The sequence below is a fragment of the Sturnus vulgaris genome, chromosome Z (genome assembly GCF_052056855.1).
Source record: "Sturnus vulgaris isolate bStuVul1 chromosome Z, bStuVul1.hap1, whole genome shotgun sequence".
Taxonomy (NCBI): Eukaryota; Metazoa; Chordata; class Aves; order Passeriformes; family Sturnidae; genus Sturnus; species Sturnus vulgaris.
In genome coordinates, this window is record NC_142283.1 from 34,975,696 (window position 1) to 34,997,474 (window position 21,779).

At 40.2% G+C, this 21,779-nt stretch overlaps 1 protein-coding gene across 1 annotated transcript in view; it reads left to right on the forward strand.

Moving 5' to 3' along the window:
• The window catches only part of CPLX1 (complexin 1), a 110,579-nt gene extending 89,846 nt beyond the window's left edge, over positions 1–20,733 (forward strand). Inside the window, exon 4 of the mRNA XM_088156793.1 lies at positions 15,927–20,733. Within this exon, the coding sequence (XP_088012919.1) occupies positions 15,927–16,124 (198 nt within the window). The 3' untranslated portion in view covers positions 16,125–20,733. The remainder of the gene's footprint in view (positions 1–15,926) is intronic.
• Positions 20,734–21,779: the final 1,046 nt, after the last annotated feature.

Sequence of the window (21,779 nt, forward strand, 5' to 3'; positions counted from 1 at the left end):
CTTGCACTCTTCCTCAGAGCAGCAACTTCTGGCTGTCTAACTGGACCCTTGTTGTAACATAGTATTTACAGTTTTCCTGTGCCACTGCATTCCTGCTACACATTTTCAGCTGTGGTGGGTTTTTTTCTCCCTTCTTTTCCTTCTAAGTCTAGACAGTGATTTATCTCTACTGCATATAAAGAAGCAAGTAGTTCTGGGCTGTTAACAGTGACTGTGTCTCTCCTCCTGTCCCCTCCAATTTTGTTGGGCACAGAAATCACTCTGCCACAAATCTGTATTTTCTAATTCAAATTTCCTCCTTATTAATCCTGAATCTAAGTAATATATCTGAGTCTTATGTCATACTGTAAGGTAGAAAGGAATGGGGTCCATTGTTCAAATCACAGCACAACTGCTCTGCTCAAAGCCCAGCAGAAGACCATGCTATGATTTTAATCTTCTGCAGTGAAGGAAACAGTTGCTAGGGGAGTGCCAGTACTGGAAAGAACTTGGGATTCTGAGACAGGGCTATAAAATTTTAATGTAATGGCTGGAAGACAAGGTCACTGTAGTTTTCTAGATAGTACATACCAGAAAAATACTAAGGGGGTAATATTTTTACACAGCAGTATGCTTTATTTTTCTGCACTTGACTCTGACAGCTATGGACCTTCACACACTCTGCCCAAGATTCCTTTCTCTTTCAGTCATATCCTCCCTCTGCTGCAAGAAACATGCATGTGTTCAGTTTCACAGATTGTCCCAACACACAGCTACTGGCATCATTTCTTCAGATTGTCATAAAGGGGCACCTGATGAAACCTCATTCTTGGACCAATATCTTAATTCTCATCAGAAACAGAAAATTTTCTCCAAAACTCTGACTAGCCAGTGAGATGCCAATACCCTGCAGCCATGCAAAGCTTCAGACTCACTAGCTCTTTTAAAGGAGACAGTCTGCAAGGGCCTCAGATTGCTGGAGAGCAGTGGTGGCAGGCCAGAACCCAATGAGAAGAGCTGCTGGAAGATGCACTGTGGCTCACGATGTGCACAGGAAAACCTTCCTTGACCTTTTCCTGGAAGGAATTATCCAGTTTAAAAAGTCCACAGATTACAGAGAGAAATAGGGATAGTTTGTGAGACGGGATGTCAAGCTTTGACATTACTAGAGTTCATCTATTCCTACTGTACATTCCCCGCTGAAATTATCATTTTGGGCAGGTAGTGAATATTATCATCCTGACTGGAAACTCATCAACTGTTTGGAAGGTCTTTTGTCTTGGTCGTCAGAGCCAGTGACACTGATCTGGTCTACCCAAAGTGATAGACACTGCATTTAAAAAGAGCTGAGTGTCTGGTATGCGACAAAAAGGTCTTGTAAGGAAATGAGAATTGTAGGAAGTCTATCTCACTGCTATTGCTAGCTTTCATTAGCTGAACCTAAATTTATGGATGTTTCCATTTCTGTTGAAGGAATGGATTATGCTAAGAGGAGTTGGGTTGGGGTGGCAGAGAGAGGGAGAAAATGTTAAGAATTCTTTCTAGTTTTAGTGAATCAGTCAGAATGAGAATGGGTAATTAAGTATCCGTTTTTAAAAAAATTAAAGGACTTCACATTGGGCACCTACAGAGATCAGAGTGTGAAAGACTAATTCAGGTGAGGAGAGAGGTTTGGGAATATTTGGGATCATTATAGGGCTAACCAGGTTCACCAATACCAATGAACCAACATTTAGCTATCAAACTGTTCATTGTCTCCACCTGAGCTGGCAGTCATTTCTTCTTTGCTCCTCAGTAGGGAGAAATGCATACCTAAGAGTATGATGTCCCAGGTGCACACCTTAGAATGGAGTGTACTGCTGCCCACAGTGTATGCCTCTCCCCACTGACTAGAAGGGCTTAGAACACAAGCTAAACTTGCAGCTATCAAGCTATTGAGCAAGTGCTCACTCCTCCTCTTATATTGCCGGGTTCATTGCAAAGCCCTTGTGTGGAGGAGTGCCCAAAATGGGAGAACATCATGCTAAATAGGCAGCTAAATTACTCTTAGTTAATCATGGCCTTAAACCAGTTTGCAGTCTGTTTCTCTCTCTAGAGCTGGAGATGGCTACGTTTGGCAAAGGGCAGCCCCTGAATTCTTGTCACAGAGGCCACCCTTGTAAGACCCCTGCTGTTAGCACCTGGACATATGAACCCAGTGATGTGTTGCTTCCCAGACTTTGTCTCTTCTGCTGTAGATATGCCGTGCATTTCTAAGGTAAGGTTCAGAGGGCAATTGTTCTAGTGTCTGGAGTTGTGCTTTTTGTTTTAAATATACTTTTCAGATTATATCAAAGCAGGAAAAGCCACAGGGCAAAGTGGAAAAATATTGTTAATGTCTCCTAATTAAATTCATTGAAGCAAATCATCTTTCTGCTTCCTGTGTTCTCCATTCTCTCTCCTCCAGCATGACCTAGCATCTTCTTCTGGGAGCCACACATTTGCTCTGATAAAGGCTGATGAAGTTAGCCAGAAAAGTCATTTTCCAAGCACAAGTCTGAATAACGAGACAAATAATGTTTTCACGCAGCATTACTAAATAATAACAGAGTCCTCATGCTGCACTGGGAATCTGGCGAGAGATGGAATATTGATGGGCACTCTAGAAAGCAAGCAGGTGCTTTCAGAGGCAGCTATAATCATGCTATGTCATTGAGTTGTGCTTGTTTTCAGACAATCAGAGACTGTGTCTCTCTAAGACTTACACTTTTTTTCTCCTGACACGTAAATGGGAGGGGCTAGTTTCTTTCTGTGGTGAGAATGAAGTCAAACAAGAGCAGGAGCTGGGGCTGAGGAACCTGCCACGTTGGGAAAGTGACAGGCAAGCTGTTACCAGTAAGGATGCCGTGAATACATGAATATATAAAGAAAAGGGAGATTTTCTATCAGCAGAGATGCACACCATGTTTCCCACTCTTCCTGAAAGTACTCCAGAATTAGAAGCTTGTGCCCAACTTAAAAATCTGCACACTAGTTTTTTTGCCAATGTGCAAACTTCCTACCCTCCCACACTCTATGTATCTCTTTGATAAAAATCCTGCAGATGATGGATTTCCACCCTTGAAGCACATAAGGTCAAGAACAATAAGTACCTGAACTCACACGCATCAGCATCCACAAATCAAGATCTGAAAGGTAATCACAGGCCATATACTTGCATGAACTGTTTTCATGGTGCCAGGACCTGTCCATCAGTGGCCATGAAACAACATCTCTTTTCACTCCTGCAGCCCAGCCAATTCTGACACAGAGAAATGTTTCTACTTTTTCTGTGCTGTCCATGCTGTAGTCTGGGCTGAGCTTATTGGTGGCTTCTCTGTTCTGCACACATAGAGCCTTTTCTTTCAGGTGCTTCTTAAAAGCCACCGTGTTCCTTCTCTCAGCATCAGAGTTCCCAGGTTTGGTACTGAGTTTGTTCTAGCTTCTTTTGAGTGTACTTGCATGCTAGTAATTTTTAAAGAACTCTACTGTTAGTAAAAGGCATGCTTCCACTAACACAGGACTTCTCTTGTGGCAGCAAACATTGAGATTTGAAAGGGCTTTTCTCCCAGCTTCCCAACAAAAACGGTTACATGAAAAGCTTCCAGGTTTTAGCAGCAATTTGGGTAAGTAGGGCCATTACCAAAAAGGCTGAGGCTTTTGCCAAAATCCCAACCAGCTGATCCAAAAAAACTCATCCCAAAAAAGCTAGTCAAGTGTATTCTTACTTGATCTTTTTAATAACTTCTTTTTTACATTTGACGAATTGTTCATTAATGGCCTGAAGTAATGTAATTTTCTTAAGTAATAGAATTCCTAGTGGCTCATGGCTTTGCTAGGCATGTACAGATATTTTATGCTGAGAAGGTACTAAATAGTGGTTGGGATACAGAGCAGCATAATCAGCAGAGCATATTGGTGATGGCCACGTTCATGTGCAGACTTAGTTACTGATGGTTCCCTTCCAACACTCCTTGTCCCTTGAGGTCATCCAAGGTGTGATTTAAAGTCTCTCTGCCTTCTTCCCCTGCCTCCCACACCCAGCTACTGGAAGTTTCATTAATGACATCAAAGTGCTCAGACAAGATGAAAATAAAATAGAGAGCCAGATTCCCTTTGCCTAGCTTGAGGAGGAGAAGATGAACATGGCTGGGTATCAATTATCCCATAAGTAAGTTTTTTGAACTGCTGCTTTTTGACATGGGCACAACAAAAATCCAACATGCTGCATGAATCCCATTCACCACTGTGACAGAAAATCCTCACCCAATTAGATGAAGAAAGAGAAAGAAAATGGGCTTGGTACTCTTTTCTTGACTCAATGTCTGGAAGATGAATACTTCTGTGCATTAAGAGGTTAACACTTCAGCTGTTCCATAACCTTCTGTCTGAATTTGTATGAGGTCTTGCGTATATGGAGAAGGCAAGTAAAACTGGAGACCCCAGTCAAGACCTTGAGAACTTTGGAAATTTATTAAAATTAATAAAGAGCCTTTGAAAAGGCTTCTTTTGGTACTTTAGTGAATGGATGCTGGTAGGAGATTAATTCCTTTGTCTTGTTGCTGTAGAACAAAGGTATGCCTGGGAGAAATGTACAGTAGAGGCCGTAAGTTCCTCTACATCAGGTTCATCTCCCCCTTCTGCTGCCCCAGCTCACATATCCCTGACAATACAAAACATTTGTTCTCTGACCGTGGCCAGCAAAGAGAAAGGATGAACAAAGCTCAACAGCTGATTCCACGTGGAAGAAATGAGAAATATGTACCTCATCTCTAGAATGGGTTTTGAGCTATCAGCCCAAGCTAGTTGCTTGCTGTTGCAATAGTCTGAGATTCTTTTATTCTATGACTGTTTACAGTTGAAAATAGTTCTTCAGGTTTGTCATAGCAGCCCAAACTTGCAGCAGTATACAGACTGAGTGGGTCTCTTACTTCAACCATTACTGCTGTTTGATTGGATTGTTAAAATGAACCAGATATTCTCCCTTATCAGCTTTCGCTATAAACATGTCTTCTCTAGTCTCTTTGGAAGCAAGAAAACTACCTTGAATTACGTAAGGAAGAGGCTGGTGTGCCAGTTCAAAAAGGACTAGAGAAAAAGAAGTGACTTGCCCTTCATTTTTTTGTGTCCTTCTGAAAAGCTGCAGCATATGAATTAACACTCATGATTTCCTACTTGATCTTTTGGATGTCAAAAGTTTTCTTCCTATTTTTAAAGCATTTTGATGTCAGAGTTCTCACTTCTGTTGCCAGTTAATGGGATTGAAAAATACTCTTTGTACTTCAGAGGGAAGAGTGTGTCAAAGGTTTGAAATTAATTGATTAACTACGTTTGATTTTACTGAGTTTGTGACAATGCCTTGGTCTCCACAAATGTACTGGCAGGGTGGCTCTACTAATTAGATCCTAGCTGCAATGGTAGGATTTATTCCACAGAGAAGAATCCCCAAGGAATTGTTGATAACAATTAAATAGTCTCAAAGCAAGGACTAAAGATAATCACCTAACTAATCTTTCCTGATCTCTTACTATTGCTGAATTACATTATCTTGTACTGCCAACAAAGTCAGCATTTACAACTTTGGTGTAGGTTACTTTAAAAAAAATTCTTACTGGAAAGTTTGAGGCAGTTTATTGTCCTGTCAAATTCATCCTATCAACCCAGGGAAGTTACTGAGGACAGTATAATATATGAAAATGGCACAAAAACAACTTCTTATATTTCACTACGGCATCATTGTAAGCAGTGACTGTGTTTCAGAGCAGACTCTGTGTAGCCACTTTAAAAAAGTAAATCATACTTATATTCCCTGCTCACCAAGAAAAAATTAATGGAGTCTCATATGGTCACACAGAAGGCTGAGAAAAATTGCAGATATGTGCCTAAATGTTGGTCTAAGGACCCCTTTTCCTCCCAGGTTAGTTCCCGGAATTCTCAGCAGTAGTGAAATGAGTGCTACTTTTGTACCTGGGCCTGTTAGTTGGCTCTATTCTAATTTTTCTTTTGTGCAATAATTTATATTTATAATATGTTGGGGTTTTTTTAAGATAGAAAATTATATTTTTCATTTCCCTCAAACCTACTGTGTAATAGAAGACTACAATTAAATGCAACTGTCCCTCACAGTGCTGAACTACACCAGGGAGCACAAATTTACCTGGAGCATGCTTTCAGTCACAGATGAGGGTGCCACTTCCAGAATCCTTTCTAAGTTCCTTCTCTCTCTGCTGTGATGAGCTCTGTTAACCTATTACTTTGCTGACAACACCATTCTACGTGTTCATGAACACTTTTTAGTGTACCACAAAATGCCAAGGAGTATGTGAAGTTTCATAATAGCTATAGCTGATACGTGCACAGAGAAATGTTCTAGCAATATGTTAGAAACAAGATGGACAGTAAGAAACTGTTTCTTAAAAAATCTGCCTTTCATGGCTTCACAAGGATTTGCAGAGATAAGGTGCAGAGAGCTCACACAGCTTACCTACTGAAAGCTGAACCTAAAATGAATCAGCCATTTAGGGCTCAACTTCTGAATTTTCAACTTCAAGCTCCAATCTGCAAAAGTGCTTGTGATCAATGAAATGATAAACTCCACTGAGAACAAACCTAGAAAGATAGGATAATAAATTTTTAAGCCTCATGAGCTAATAATGAGTTCCCTATTGCCCTGGAGAGTACAAACTATATTTATTTTGGCAGTTACCTGGATCTTCATCGTGCTTTGCACTCGAAGAAAAAATATTACTCCTCATCCTCTGGTGAACCACTCCTTGTCCTCTGGAACACTTGTATTAGGTTCTTGTAAAAACACACTGGCTGGACTAGAGCTTTCAAAATAAGATTTATTAATGCAAAAGTAAAAACAAACCCAAAAAAGCCTAAACCAAACAAGAACCAAACCAAAAAAGAGCTGTCACATGTAGTAAACACAGGCTATGGAGAAGAAACAGTTGTGTCTAATCTAAATTGCCTCAGTATCCTGTGGAAATAATTTTACCAGCCTTGTACCAAAATCAAGGCTTTCATTTGGCAAAGGAAATAAATACAGGAGGCAGGAAGAAGGATGAACAGCTTATACTCCATGTTCTAATCTTATATAGTACACATATAAAGAAAGATATAGTCTATGAATTTATTTATCCTCTCAGATATGTAGCTATAACATAAATTCTTCTAAACTCATACAAGCAACTGCATTTATCCATTTCCAGGACCCTGCCATTGGCTTCTGGGAAGTTTTTCTTCTGGAAAACTAAATGTAGACTTAGGAAAGACAAGAAATTGTAACCTGCTTTGGATAGGAGCATGCCTGCTCTGCATCCCTGGAAAATGCCTCTGTTCTTATGGGATCCTTCTGCAACTTGACCCCATTTTGATGACCATGGAGCAAATCTAAACTTTCACTGTAACCTGTGAACAATTAAACTGCAGTAGTTACTGTGGAATATGTAAATTTTCTTTCTTATTATCCTGCTTCAATACTTTGAAGAATAGAATTGACCCAGATTTTCTTAACTGAAACTGCAAGTTGGATTCTGGGAGAGAGATTTTTCCATAGGATCCAACAGATTTAGGATTACATTATGTACTCTATTTATCTCAGGGCCCTGTGGTCATGAGTCAGTGCACTGATTTCAGTCCACCCTCCAGGTATCTAAAATCAGTATTTTGGAGCCTCTGATCCTATTCTCTTCTTAATGAGTCAGATATTCTCTGCTTACTCTGGAGATTTCTTCTCTGATTACAAGAAGGAAGAACCTTGCTAGTCAGCAGTAATTTAATTATCTCCATTCCTGAAGCTTTCAAGACCTCATTCCCTCTCACTGAGGCTGACCATATTACAGAAAAGCATTGTTTTAATATGGATGCTGCACATACAAAAGGAAGAAAATAATAATATTTGCAAACACAGAGAAAATGAAAACATATTTTCTGCTGAGTGTTCTGAAAAATTCATGGTATGTGATACCTATGTCGCTTGTTTCTCAGAGTCTTGGTTTCCACAGAGTTGTAAATTTCTTCACAAATTTTATTTCACACTGCCTGTATGTAGTAATTGGAAAAAATGGCATTTAACTGGGAAAACTTAGCATAGTCAAACAATTTGAGCAGTGAGCAGAATGGCCAGTTTGCTTCAGCAGAGTCAGCACACACAGTAGACTAAGCCAAAATCTGTTTCCCATCTGCCTCTATGTGAAGACACCCATCATGGGGACAAAACAAGAGGAGCTAGAGACCCCTGCACGCATGCAGGGCCAGGATCTTATTGGCACCACAGGGAGAGCAGACTTTAGGCTCATTAGAGATCTGCTTGGTAGAATACCATGGGATAAAGTCTTGGAGTGAATAGGAATCCAAAAAAGCTGTTCAATATACATGGATCTCCACCTCCAAACTCAGGAGCAATGGATCCCAGCAAGATCATGGAGCAGATCCTCTAAACCAGAGGGACATGGATTTGATGGCTGGACCACTCACTGGATGGACACAGAGAGCTGTGGTGTAACACCCTATCCTTAAGGGGAGGGGAACAAAATTCAGAAATGCTTGTGGGCAAAAGCAACAACAAAAGTCAGCAGGCCCACGAAAACTCACAACGTTTTATCAGTAAATTATGCTCTTGGCATGGAAATTGGTAGTAGTTAGTCCCTGGCCTACCATATAAGCACATGGCAGTAGATTTTGTGTAAAGGGTTAAGATGAAAAGGAAGAGGGAAGGAAAGAGATGAATTAGTGAGGAAGTGAGGAAGAGAGGAAGGAAGGATTCCAGGAAGGATTCCAGGAAGGAAGGGTTCCAGGAAAGATTCCAGGAAGGATTCCAGGAAGGAAGGAAGGAAGGAAGGAAGGAATCACCAGGGACAGGTTCCAGTGTCAGGATTCCTGGATGGTCTTGTTTCCTCCTTACAGTCCATGCCCACTTCTTTACCTCATTCCTGTGCTTGTGCTGTGCTGTGTTAGGCTTATCTACCAGAGCCAGAACAAATATATTTATCCTGGAAAAGTTCTGCACTTACCTCTGCATGGCCCCCATCTCCAGCCGTGTCTTATTCTTTCCCCTGGCAAGTTACTACCAATAATTCTTGACTGTTATTACCAGCATAGTTGGTACACACAGCTCAATAGGGCTATCAGTGTTTGAGACATATAAATTTAACTTCATCTTCTAGGATTCTACATATGGTTAAAGCTCAATGTCCGAGCAGACACCAGAGATGAGTGGTGTCATCAGGTTGTCAGTGTTGAACTGGCATTGTTCAGCATCTTTGTCAGTGATACATACAGTGAGATCAAGGACATCCTCAGCAAGTTTGCCACAGACACCAAGCGGCGTGGAGCAGTCAACACATTGCAGAGAAGGAATGTCATCCAGAGGGACCTGGAAAGGCTAGAGAGGTTGGGCTGTGCAAATCCCATATAGGTCAAAAAGGCCAAGATCCTGTACCTGGGTCAGGGGAATCCCAAGCACAGATACAGACTGGGCAGTGGGTGGATTGAGATCAACTCTAAGGAGAAGGCGTTGGGGGTGGATGAGAACTTTGACATGGCCTGGTAATGTGCACTTGCAGTCCAGAAAATCACCCTATCCTGGTCTGCTTTAAAAGCAGGTTGGCCAGCAGATCTAGTGAAGTGATTCTATCCTTCTGTTGTGCTTTCATGAGACCTATATGGAGCACTGTTTCCAGCTCTGGGATCCTCAACATAAAAAGGACACAGACATGTTGGAGCAAGTCCAGAGGAGGGTCACAAAGATGATTAGAGGGCTGGTGCACCTCTCCTCTCTCCCATGGCTGGATGTGAGTATAAGCAAACTAGGCTAGTGGAAGGTGTCCCTGTCTATAGGGAGTTTGGGGATATTTGTAAGGCGCCTTCCAGCCCAAGCCATTCTATAATCGTATGATCCCTTTCTTTTAACTATGTTTGTCTCGGCTGGTCTCCACTGAAACCAATGAAAATATTCCCCTTGATCTGACTTTGCATAAAATTCAAAGATGACTTCTGCAATGAGGAACCTGATGTGATGCAGTTCTGTTTTTTACTTAAACAGCAACAATAGACAGATATGATGTTGTTTTCAATCAAAGTAAACAAACAAGGCTTGTTGAGTACAGATCTGCTCTCCCTCAGAGAGCAGTGCTTTATCTTGCACTCCATCTGTTGTGGAACTGCAGAAAAGCAAACTTCATGTCTATTGTTTAGGGTAGTACTACTCTTGGATGCTTGGGGCATGGAGTATTCCATAGGATTGTTCTGCAGTTCCACAGCTAATCCAAACAGAAACGAGGGGTGTGGTCCACAGGCAGCAATATTGTCATGGGGGAGAAGAAAAGACTGCTAAATTCACCCAGTGTCACCAGAAGAAGATGCTGATGGGAGACCCATGAAGATGAAGCCCTTTGAAATCTGCATCTTATCTGTGTTGTGGTGCAAGAGAAAACCTGCAGGCCTCTGTGTTAGCTGTGGGAGCCTCCTGAGAGAAACGGGGGGATTAGAATGAAGAGTATATTGGAAGACCTGAAACAAGATAGGTCTTGCAAGAAGAATTGCTGTGATTTTGACAGAGCTGAAAGCCTGAGATAGCACAGAGTAGCAAGGCAAGTGTAGACACAGGGAACTTGTGGGGAGGTGGAACTTTGGATTAGGTAAAGGATTCAAAGGACATTAGCCAGGTTTACAAATAACCACTTCTGGAAAACTGCCTGAAAAACTCTAACAGTCCCCAGGGAGATGGTTTTGGAACATCTTTGGCAAGAGAGATGAGGCCCTGCCTTTGCATCTCAAGTGTCCCCTATCTGAAGTTTAATTGTCCTCCTTTCTTTCTCTCTGCCACCTCTCTCCTGAGCTGTGCTCCTGTTTGGCTCACATGAAATTGAACAATATAGTTTAGGATTGTGGTTGCCAGACTTTTCCTTGTTCTTTTCCATTATTAATCAGCTGTCTTCCACTAACATATTGACAGCGTCAGCAGAGTTGTGCAGCAGCATGTAGAGATAAGAAAATTCCCACACCTACATTCACTCCACACAGAGCCTCCATGCACTCCCCCCACACACCCTGCTGGTGTGTCATGGACTGAGACACCCAGCATGATCTCTCATACCTTTCATTCGTTGCCACAGCTTGAAATTTGCCTTATTGCTCATGTGGCAGGTAATGATTCTTTGTTCATTACTCCTTAGACAGAGATTACCTGGGGTTGGTGTTTCTGAGTTGCCTAAAACAGTCTGTGTAATTCTAACCCTGCATGGCAGACCTTGCATTTAAATGGGTTACTTGAGAGACAAAGAAATATGTATTAAAAGGTTCCCCCACAAGTTTTCTGGGGGATCCTCTCTATCAAGCTCATGATAAATGAACTGATTTGAAAGACAAGTAGACCGACAAAAACAAACAAGCAAAGACAGCCACATTTAACACAAAATAAAATCAGCAGATTTGAGATGAAAGAAAATTCAGGGCACATTTTTGGGCAGATTTACCTCAAAGTGGGCTCTGAGCTTTAAACAGTGGTGAGAACAGTGTACTTGGGGCTCTGGGTTTCAGCACCTCACCTCCTGTGTTTGACAGCTTGTTCACTCACAGGGAGACCAAAGAAATCATGTAGAAAGACTTCCAAGTTTGTACAAATCAAATAAAAGGGGAGTCTTTTTCTGTACCCTAGACTCTCACATTTGTGGAACTAAAGGTCAGTGCTGAACTCTACCTATTGCTCTCTATTTCAGTCGTACATATATTCCTGGCAGAAAATTCCATGCATTAAAGACGGATAGATCTAAATTGGGCTGATGTTCTCTTTGGTAGTGAAAGAGAAAAATAAGAACTTTGCACAATTGATAAATAATGTCCAAAAGGCCAGATGAAAGATAAACCTTTCTGCAGTTGCTGCATATTTTCCAGATTTTTTTTAAGGCATTTCATGACAAATTACATTAGACATGAGAAGAAATATTTTAATTGCATAGGATAGTTAAGTTCCAGAACAGGTGAGAGGTTTTCAGTAGTTGAAGTCTCCAAGAAAAAGACTTATTCAGGTCAAGTTAATTCTTGAGATAAATTGATGTGCATGTTGCCCTTCCAGTGTCTTTTCTAACGATATACTTTCAAGTCTGGCTTAACTTTTTTTTCTTTTTTGTATTGAGGTTCAGAATATGAATAAAATTTAACAGAGGTGTTAGTATAGACTCCCATAACTTTTCTAGGAAGCAAGATAAGGAATAAGCATTTAAATCTCTTAGTAGTTTTTCAAACCTTAGCTAGTAAATAAAATAGTAATTCCAAAGATGGTTGTATCTGCTGCAGCTGCTTATACATTAACAGCTATGCAAAACCACTGCAAAGTAAAATTCCTTGAAGAGAGATGTAACCACTATAATTCACATGCCAGTCTTTTCCCAGAAGATAAAGCTCAGTGTTTTGTGATATGCAGTATTGTTTCATGCAGTATTATCTCATATGCAGTAATATTTGGACTGAGGTCCAGTTTCAAGCTCTCAGAGCATCCTGGGAGGAAGAGTTGTTTCTTGACTTCTCTGGTCCCACCGTATAGTCTTTGAGTTGTCTTTGTATCCCCTACAAACTTACGTTTTTTAGTTCTTTAGCTTTTATTCAGATAAATCACTTGTTTCCAAGTAGACAGTTCCAAATCTGATCCAAGGAAAACCACTCCCCTGCATGTTGATTGCAGCTGTCTTCCACTCCTGACCCAAAGATATGCCATTACTTCTGCGTCTTAACTATCATATTACTGTTTATTCATTCCATGGCCTAGATATTTGCTAGATAAACATGTTCATTTTTAGTAGCAGCTGTTGGCTTGTCATAAGAAATTGTAACTATATGGTAGGTTCACATTTTTGGCTGCAGATCCCATTGGCTTAGCAGTCCTCTCTCTAGTCCCTGACACTCTTATTGTTACTAGGTTAAATTTCCAGTTGTTTCTAGTCCATGCACCTATTTTCCTTTGTGTAAAACTGGAATAGAGAAGAAAAGAGATGGGGAGGAAGTCGATGTTATATGTTAGCATGTTAGTCTGATCTTTTCCTGACATGCAGCCAGTGAGTGTGGGTTAAGCCAAGGGTATTTTTTCCCTACTCTTCCCACCTGATGACTGAGGACTACAGGCTGTCAGTATTTCTCTAACATGACCCAGTGACAACAATCCCCGTGTGGCTGCAGAGTAAAAACTCTGGAAGTGGCAAGAGGGTATACATGCTAAAAATGTTTCAGTATCTTTCTAGGTTAATTCCATAATTCTGCGTATAGTAGAAGACATGAATATATGACTGAAGGCCAAGCAGGTAATGATACAACTTCTGATATTAAATTTTGTGGGGTTGAACCTAGAATGAAACTATTCTCATCCTTCAGATTTTTTGGAAGTAATGAAATATTTCACATCCTCAGGAAAACCAGAGCACCAGGAAGATTATTTTTAGTCATATTTTTAAAAATAATTTGTTGACTTTGCCCAAATTATTTCACATGAAGATTCTATTTAAAAATTTTGCTTGTAGTAAGACTTTCCTTTCTATAGTTTTATTTCCTCTGAAACAATTTAAAACCTGAAGTATGCCATTGTATTCACCTATGAATCTTCACAGCTTACACTTCTGTTAATGCAAAGCATTGCAAAATACCATCAAATGTAAATGATATCACTGAATTCTCATAACTGGTTGGTTTTGTTCCACTCTTTCCTGTGAGCTGGATGTTTATTCAGCTAGTTCCTGTGCTGGAGGATCAACACATCTTGAGCTAATTCTTGTTTTGAGATGGAGGATTTGAAAACACACAGAGTACCCATGTGTTACTATGATTTATGTTGTCTCCACTACTGTTCTCCTCTAGCTGGCAAAGGGAGGCACACTTTGCATATAAATTACACTGGGAATCATTTAGAAATATCTACCTCTTGCCTGAGAGGAAGAATGGAGTTAATACAGCTGTGCAGACTGACTACAGTCTAGCATTGCATGTCACTCCAACTGCATGGTAGCTGGTCCTGTGTTGAATCTCCTTTGTGGTGTACAGCCCTGTAACTACAAGTTGGTCAAATTGTTTCTGTATCTCACATGTGAATGGAGATATCATTTGTCTTTAGTATCTTTCCCATGAAATCAGGTGTGACCAGCACCCAGTAGGTATAAAAATTGTAAGACAAATGTCCTTAATGAACATTTTGGCATGAGAGAAATGATTTAGACAACTAGAGTGTTTCGAAGCCACTGCTTTCAACTTTGAGGGCTGTCATCTTAAGTATAAATGATGATGGAGAAAATAATAAAAAATAATGCCTTTGCTCAAAAATGTCTAGGAGGAAAAGTCACACTCAACAGCCCTCTGAAATCTGAAAGTCATGAAAGTGGCTTTGCATTTTTGGTTTTACTGGTTAACAATTTGTACTTACCTCAGAAGTAGAAAAAATGAAAAGAAAGAAAACGAAAATAGCATCTAATTAATGTCTATTCAGCAGAAAGGTTTTTTTGGTACTTAAATACGGAGTATGTGGTACCAACTTAATTCTTTGATGTTTTTGAAATCATATTTAATTTTCTTTTCAATGTTCTTTTATTTTCTGTTTGAAGTGTATTAATGAATTGTGCAGGTGCTTGTGAGGTGACTGGTGGCTGAGAAGCTGATAGTGAGCAGCCATGAAGGTGGCTTTTTAAAAGGTAAAAAGGATAAGCAAAAGAATATTACTGCCAGACGGGGAGCTGTGAGCCTGGGGACCACAAGCATTCTTGAAATGTACAGCTGGCCTCTTTGAAGCACAGCTGGGCACCGAGAAATGGGACACTTCCTGAGTTTGCATCATGATCACACTGCCAAGAAAGTTTAACCTCCATTTATCATCAGAAAAAGTGGAGGCAGTCTGGGAAATTTGAATTGATCTGGATAAACAGGGCAGGTCTCTGAACAACCTGACCTAGCTGAAAATGTTCCTACTCACTGCTTGCACTAGATGGCCTTGAAATGCACCTTCCAGCCCAACCCATTCTATGATTCAATAATACAGAGGATAGCTTGCAAATATAATTCTTGCTGCAGCTATGCATGTGACAGTTTGAGATGATTTTTTCTTTTTAATTGTGAATCACCTTAATTTCTGAAGCAGTGCAAGCACTTAAGGAAAGAGCAGCATATGCATATGTTTAGTCCTGTATTAAATCTAGCCTCTTGAATGTAATATCATAAAACAAGATTCTGGTTACTCATGTAATGTTTTAGTGGCATGCTGCTAATTCTTTGTGGAAGCAGCAGATTTCAAGTACACATTCTACTCGCAGGGTTCAGAGTGTTTCTCTTCAAATAGTATGAGTCAGCTGATTTTCTCATGATGGTTTATTTTCAGAGAGGTGTTTCTGTCCCACTTATACAAAGAGAACATGGATGAATGGTATAGGATATGTCCCACGTGAGAATATCTAAGACTGTTGTCTTCACTGCTGTCCTGTCTGTCCTGACCTGTTTGCTTTCTTTTGTTGATAACTAATTTTTCCCTGAAGTTTTGCCATAAGCCATAAAATGCTGCTGATGGACTTTCAAAATCATTGTTGATGATGGACCTGAGCATTCTACTTGTTAACAGAAAAGAGGAGGATCAACATCAGTAGAATGCCACTCTAACACTTTACTAACACAGAGCTTATATTCCCTTTACTAGAGACCTGTGGCTGCATAGTCCCAGTTTCTCCCCTGTGCTTGCTTCTGAGTGACCTCAGCATCTTGTCTTGCAAAGGCTACCCATCCACTGGGCTAGACTTAATGGTGGGTTGTTAATATGGGTACTTTTAGTGCCATGTAAAAGAGCAAAATGAGAATATGTGATGTTCTTACAGGTACCACATGCAATGGCTGCTGCATCAGCCATCCTGTCAGCAGACATGTTATTTCTCGTATTCAGACAATGTGTTATCTCTCTCCTGCAGTATGGGATAAAGAAGAAGGAAGAAAAGGAAGCAGAGGCCCAGGCTGCACTGGAAGCTAATGCTGAAGGGAGTCTGACACGCCCAAAGAAGGCGATCCCTCCTGGCTGTGGGGATGAGGAGGAGGAAGAAGAAGAGAGCATCCTAGACACAGTCATCAAATACTTACCAGGGCCCCTGCAGGACATGTTCAAGAAGTAATAGCTGCAGACTGTTAGATGGGCATAAACAGTACTGCAAAGGATTTCTCTTTTGCCCAATGGGGATTTACAATCTTGCCATTCATCCTGCAGTCCTCCCCACCTCTGCCCTCTCTGCTCACTAGGAGTCCCTTTGCTTCCCATTCCCTTCCAACAGCCTCTTCCCCTTTCCTCCGCCCCAAGACTCATCCATTCCTTAATTTTGTACATAGTCACATCCAGTAGATGCCTCTGAATGGATGTAAAGATTAAAAAGCTGCAGACTACACAACTTTTATTATAAGCCATAGTACTATGTATGTTAAATAAGGCAACTGCACATCAAGCATAGAAAAGAAACAATCTCATTTCCATCCAATGCAAGAAGGAGTGTTCACTAAGTATGAACAGTGGCCTCTTTAATTTTTTTGTATTATCTTTTTTTTTAATTGATCATAATTACTCATTATTATAATGTTCCTATTGATTGGGTCACATTAGCCATTTTTTGCTCTCAGAAGGGATATCTCAGCTCTCCCACAGAAGCAGAGCTTTTCTGTTTTAATTCCATCCGTGACATAAATAAAAGATCGTTCAGAAAGTAAATCATGCATGACTTACACAGCTGACATCATTCAGAATTTTGGAAGAAGTGAGTCATCTGCCCTCAGATGCTGTAAAAGTTAAATGCCTCAGAATCTAAGCAAGAGTCATGTTACTTTGGGAATTAGCCATACATTTACCTTGAATGAACAAATTGGTCAGGCACTTGCCACACAGAGAGCTGAAACCATAGAAGAGTGCACAGTGCTCTGGTAGAGGACTGCCCTCAACTCCTCTGAAGCCAATGACAAGTGTATTTTCTGCTCTGTTTAACCAATCTTCCTCTTTCTGCCATATTCAACCATCCCATTTCCAGCAATGCTTGCGGGTTGGGTTCCAGCATATTGTCATGGCTGTGTCCTGCCCACCCTTTCCTGCAGTGTGTGGGAGTGTGTGGTGGCCTGAATGTTTGTCATGGCAGATCCATAAATATCCATGATGTTTATTGTGCTAAATTACTGCATTGCCTTGGGGAGGTCACTTATTTTCTGCCCCACTGCACCAGTAAAATGTAGGTTTCAGACTCTTCCTAAATAAAGGCAAAAAGTGAGGGTGCTTCTCTAGTACCGTGCAGGAGCTAATTAATATTACAGAAGTGTGTGGTATCCCTTGATGCTAACAGGGTGGGAGAAGATTTTCTCTCACTATTGTTTTTGTGGCCTTTTGCAAACACAGGTACAGAGGTCTCCTCAATGAAACACTATAGATATCACATAACTGCATAATCCAAATTCTATGGGAGATGTTGGCTTGCTAATACCTACATAGATTCAATACATAGATAGATGTATTTTGAATACAGGTCCTCATGATCAGGTATCTGGCTTATCATCTGAAGAGCTAATCCTGAAATTTTGCATCTGGCTAGGTCTCTTTAGTCGATGTTGCGAGTGTCATGCCATCTCAGTCTCACATTCTTGTCAGGAGAATCAGGGTGATGGCTGAACTAGCATTGCTTGTTCCTGTCCTGGGAACAACAAAAATTTCCTAAGTACCTGGGCAAAATTTGAAAGCAAATACACTCTTTCTGCTGGCAACGAAAAGGAGGATAATATCAGACATTCCATTATGCACCTAAATTAAGCATTTTACTTCAATGTATCTTCTTTACACTGTTTTAGTGTAACTGAGTTTAGGCAAAAATCTCAATATTTTCCAGAATAAGATCTTTTAGAAGACTTTTATCACCTTTCCAGGTAAGCAGAACCAATATCTACCACATTTATCCTTTTTTCAGGTAAGCAGAAGAAATCTGTACCATCGTTAAGGAATTGTGCATGAGAGATTTGTACCTTCCAGTACCATCTATTGTAATAGGAAAAGAGTGTTTTGAAAGGGAATAAATATAGTATGCCCTCCACGCACAATTTTTATTCAGATGTTATAGTCCTTGCTTCGTCTCAAATAATTTCAAACATAACTTTCTGTTGAATCCATGGCAGAGGCTGAAGAGTTTTGACTGATATACAAGTCAGAACGAATTAATAAAGATGCAACTTGTTTCAGTCTGGATCTATGAACAAGACTTTTTTGTTCAAGTACAAGCTGCCAAAGGCTAACCAGAGGAAAGAGAAGGCAAGTTTCACTCATCTGGATCATGTCAGTGGGACTTTTTTCCCCCGAACTTTCATTTAAAGTAAGATGACTGCTTCCCTCTTGTGACTTTTAATGACCCAGAACAATATGAATCAGTGCTTGGGTACAGCATGGTAGTGTCAAACAATTTACCATTTTCTAGGAAGAGTGTCCTACTCACCCCATGCAAATTCAGCAACTAGTAATTTGAGGCTGTTTGAGTAAATCTCACAGAATTGGAAACTCTCTTTCTGTCACAAGGGCAGTGGCTCGTTTTGATGCTCTGCCACAGAGTACCCAATACCCCTGAAAGCTAAAAGCCAAAGCCTGGCTCTTTGCTTCAGCCACTCATTGGTCACTAGATCTCCTTACCTAGATCACTGACATGCAGACGTCGATACTTTTGAAATGCCTTGATTAATCTCTGTGGCACACATCCTCTAATACCTAAGTAGAACCAGCAGAAATGTGCCTATGCTAAAATGAACACATCCATTCATGTATTTCCCTGGCTTTGTGCTAGAGAACTCTGCAAACAAACAAACAAATGAGAAGATAAGCTTATTCTGCTTTACTTTGGCTTTTCTCTACCACTTGGTAGCTAATCGTCATTACTGATTCCCTTCCTCATCCAACCAAATACTGTTCTGATTTAGGATCAGAATTTTCTGCCTAGCATTCTCCTTACAGAATGTTAGTGTTGATTGTTTTCAATTGTTTTCTGGCAGCTTGATGTGCATGTTTGTGCACACATCTGTGGAAGGTGAGGAAATCGGAGAAGACAGAGAAAGGAAGACTGGTACCGTTTTAGATAATTGTGCCTCAGCAGCTGTGGTCTGAGTGGTCTAAGTCAGGACCTTGTATAGACTGTACTCAAATTTCTTAAGCAGGTAGTGCTATCCCTGGGCTCTGAATACACAAAATACTGCCCTTGTGAGCTGACCTCCTGAGCTGAGTGAACATCTGGATTGAATCCCTGAAGAGGGCCATAGGATCATTATACTGATTGTGGTAGGCCTCATTCCAGGCTCACAAAGCAGAAGGGAAAGGAAAGGTGGTTTATTAAATAGTGTTTACTGAATCTTTTTCATTGTGGGAGCTTTCCAGCTCAGCCATTTCATCACTTCAGTATCTCAACTGGCCACACCTGCAGCAGCCCTTCCTCTACTGACAACAGAGAGTTTGTCCAGGTGTGAGCTGGTAGTTGCCATTTTCCTTTTCTTGCCACAAGAAACATGACAGAAGATCTACCACAGGTACTGGACAGTTTTTACTTGGTTCTGCCTCGCTTAACTTTTGCCATGTTGCATGAGAGTGGACCTCTCCTCAAGTCATTCCACGGTCCCGAAGTGCCTAAGCCATGCTGAATAGACTCGAGAGCAAGGCACTCTCCCTTCTCTTCTGCCCATCTATTTCCCTTCCCACTCAGAACTGGTAAAAAGGGACACAGACTCTTGGACTCATGTGGAAGTCAGAAGCATTGTCTCACACACTTTTCCCCTTGGCACTCAAGCAGGTGATGAAGCACTTAAACAAGAGACCAAAGAGAAGCATGGTTCATTGTTTGGATTCTGAATATATTTTTGTCTTTCATTACATTGTTTTATTTGCATCACTGGTCTGTTCAATCTCAGGTAAATGAGGTATTTTAGTTTTATAACTAGTTTTTATTTACACAGAAAGGTTGTTGGCTAGACACTGCAGTCATTTTCCCTCACAGCTCCAAGACCTTACTGGTTAGTAAAAAAAAGTCAAAGGGCCTTCTCATTTGGAGGGTAAATGATTTAGTTTGCCATTGAACCTTGTGAACTCACATTTATATGTAGAGAAAGCCATATGAAATCAGACTGCAATATTAATTATCAATGCTACTCTTGTGTTTAAAATTAATAAAACAAAATATAAGATCATGTGCTTAATCACTTTGGAGTTCCTCTGTCTATGTTTCTAGTATCATACATTGGCTTAGATCCCTCCCAGCCTCTTTCCTTCATCAAGAAAGACCATACTAGTGCTGCTGAATACATCTTTTTGCCAAGCTTTTTGTGCTAGAAAAAGCATTGTTAGAAATTAGCTGTTGTGATCTAAATGTAATGTCTTCTGTATCTGAAAGTTGTCTGTATTTGTTCTGAATATATGTTATCAAGATAACTGTTTCTTCATGCACTGAGTTAGTAAAATGTTTCAGTACTGTCATTAAAAAAATTGCCTGTTCTCTCTTTCTCTTTCACACACACAGAGCAAACTTTAACTTAGTCATGCATTTTCTAGTAGAAATGCTCCCCAGCTTTCTTTCAGATGCATGCAGTATTTAAGGATGATTTAGAGACATTGTGAATGTGATTTTAATTTGTTATTTTCCTGGTATATTTTCCTGCATGATGTGGGTAAATGGTATGATGTTCTTTTAAAATGGAATCACAGCCAATAAAAAACCCCAGTGATTTCATAAATTGTTTGCAATGCTTTCCTGTGAAATTCCTACCAGGCTACATTTGGAAATCAAAGCATGACTGCTCATATAGAAATAGAATGGTAACAGAATAGAGGAGCAACATGGATGTTATTTGAATAAATATGCTAATTTTTTCATTTGTCAAAAACACTGACGACTTTTGATGTGTACAGGTCATTAACAAATTTGATGATGAGTTTTGCTTTAGTTTTCCTTAGGAAGAGCAGAACAGCATACCTGTGAAAGAAACACAGACATTTAGCTATTATGGTTTAGTGAGAATATGTTTGGATCTTAAGAAAAAAAATGTAAAACACTCATTTACAATGACACAGAAACGTATCTCAGGTTCCAGAATTCATGATATATACAAAACTCTTTGAATGACAATTTCCACACAGCTAAGCCTCATTTTACTTGCTCAGGCACAAATCATTAGACATTATATTCAGCATAAAAGTGTTGCATCACATTTGGAAAAGATATTACCATACATCTCATAGGAAAAACCTGATACCCTTTTACTTGCCCTTCCTTAGGACCATTGTTTGATCGTTTAGTTTTTTGGGGGTGTTTTAGTAACAGAAGCAGCCACAGGACTGTCATGGAAAATCAACCCATATTATTTACGTGCCAGAACACCTACTCAGAATTGGAGCCCACCATTACTGAAAAAAGCACATGCTATTGCTTCTGCAGACTGAGTTCAAGGGCAGGCTCTCCATGTACTTCAGGTTCCAGTTGAGGTCTATCTTTTAGGAAGATTACAGGGCAAGAAAATACTTTTCACTGGTTTCCCCAAGAAACAGAAAAGGGAACCAGAACAGTCATAACAGAGTAAAGATCCAGATACTGAAGAAGGACACAGGTGATTTTGACAGGCTTCATTTTGCAGTGGAGGAAAATTATTCCTTTTAAACAGCTTCTGCTTTAAAACAAACAAACAAACAAACAAAAACAACAACAACAAAACAAAAAAAAACCACAAAAAACCCCAAAAAACCACAAAAAACAAAAAAACCCCAAACAAACAAACAAACAAAC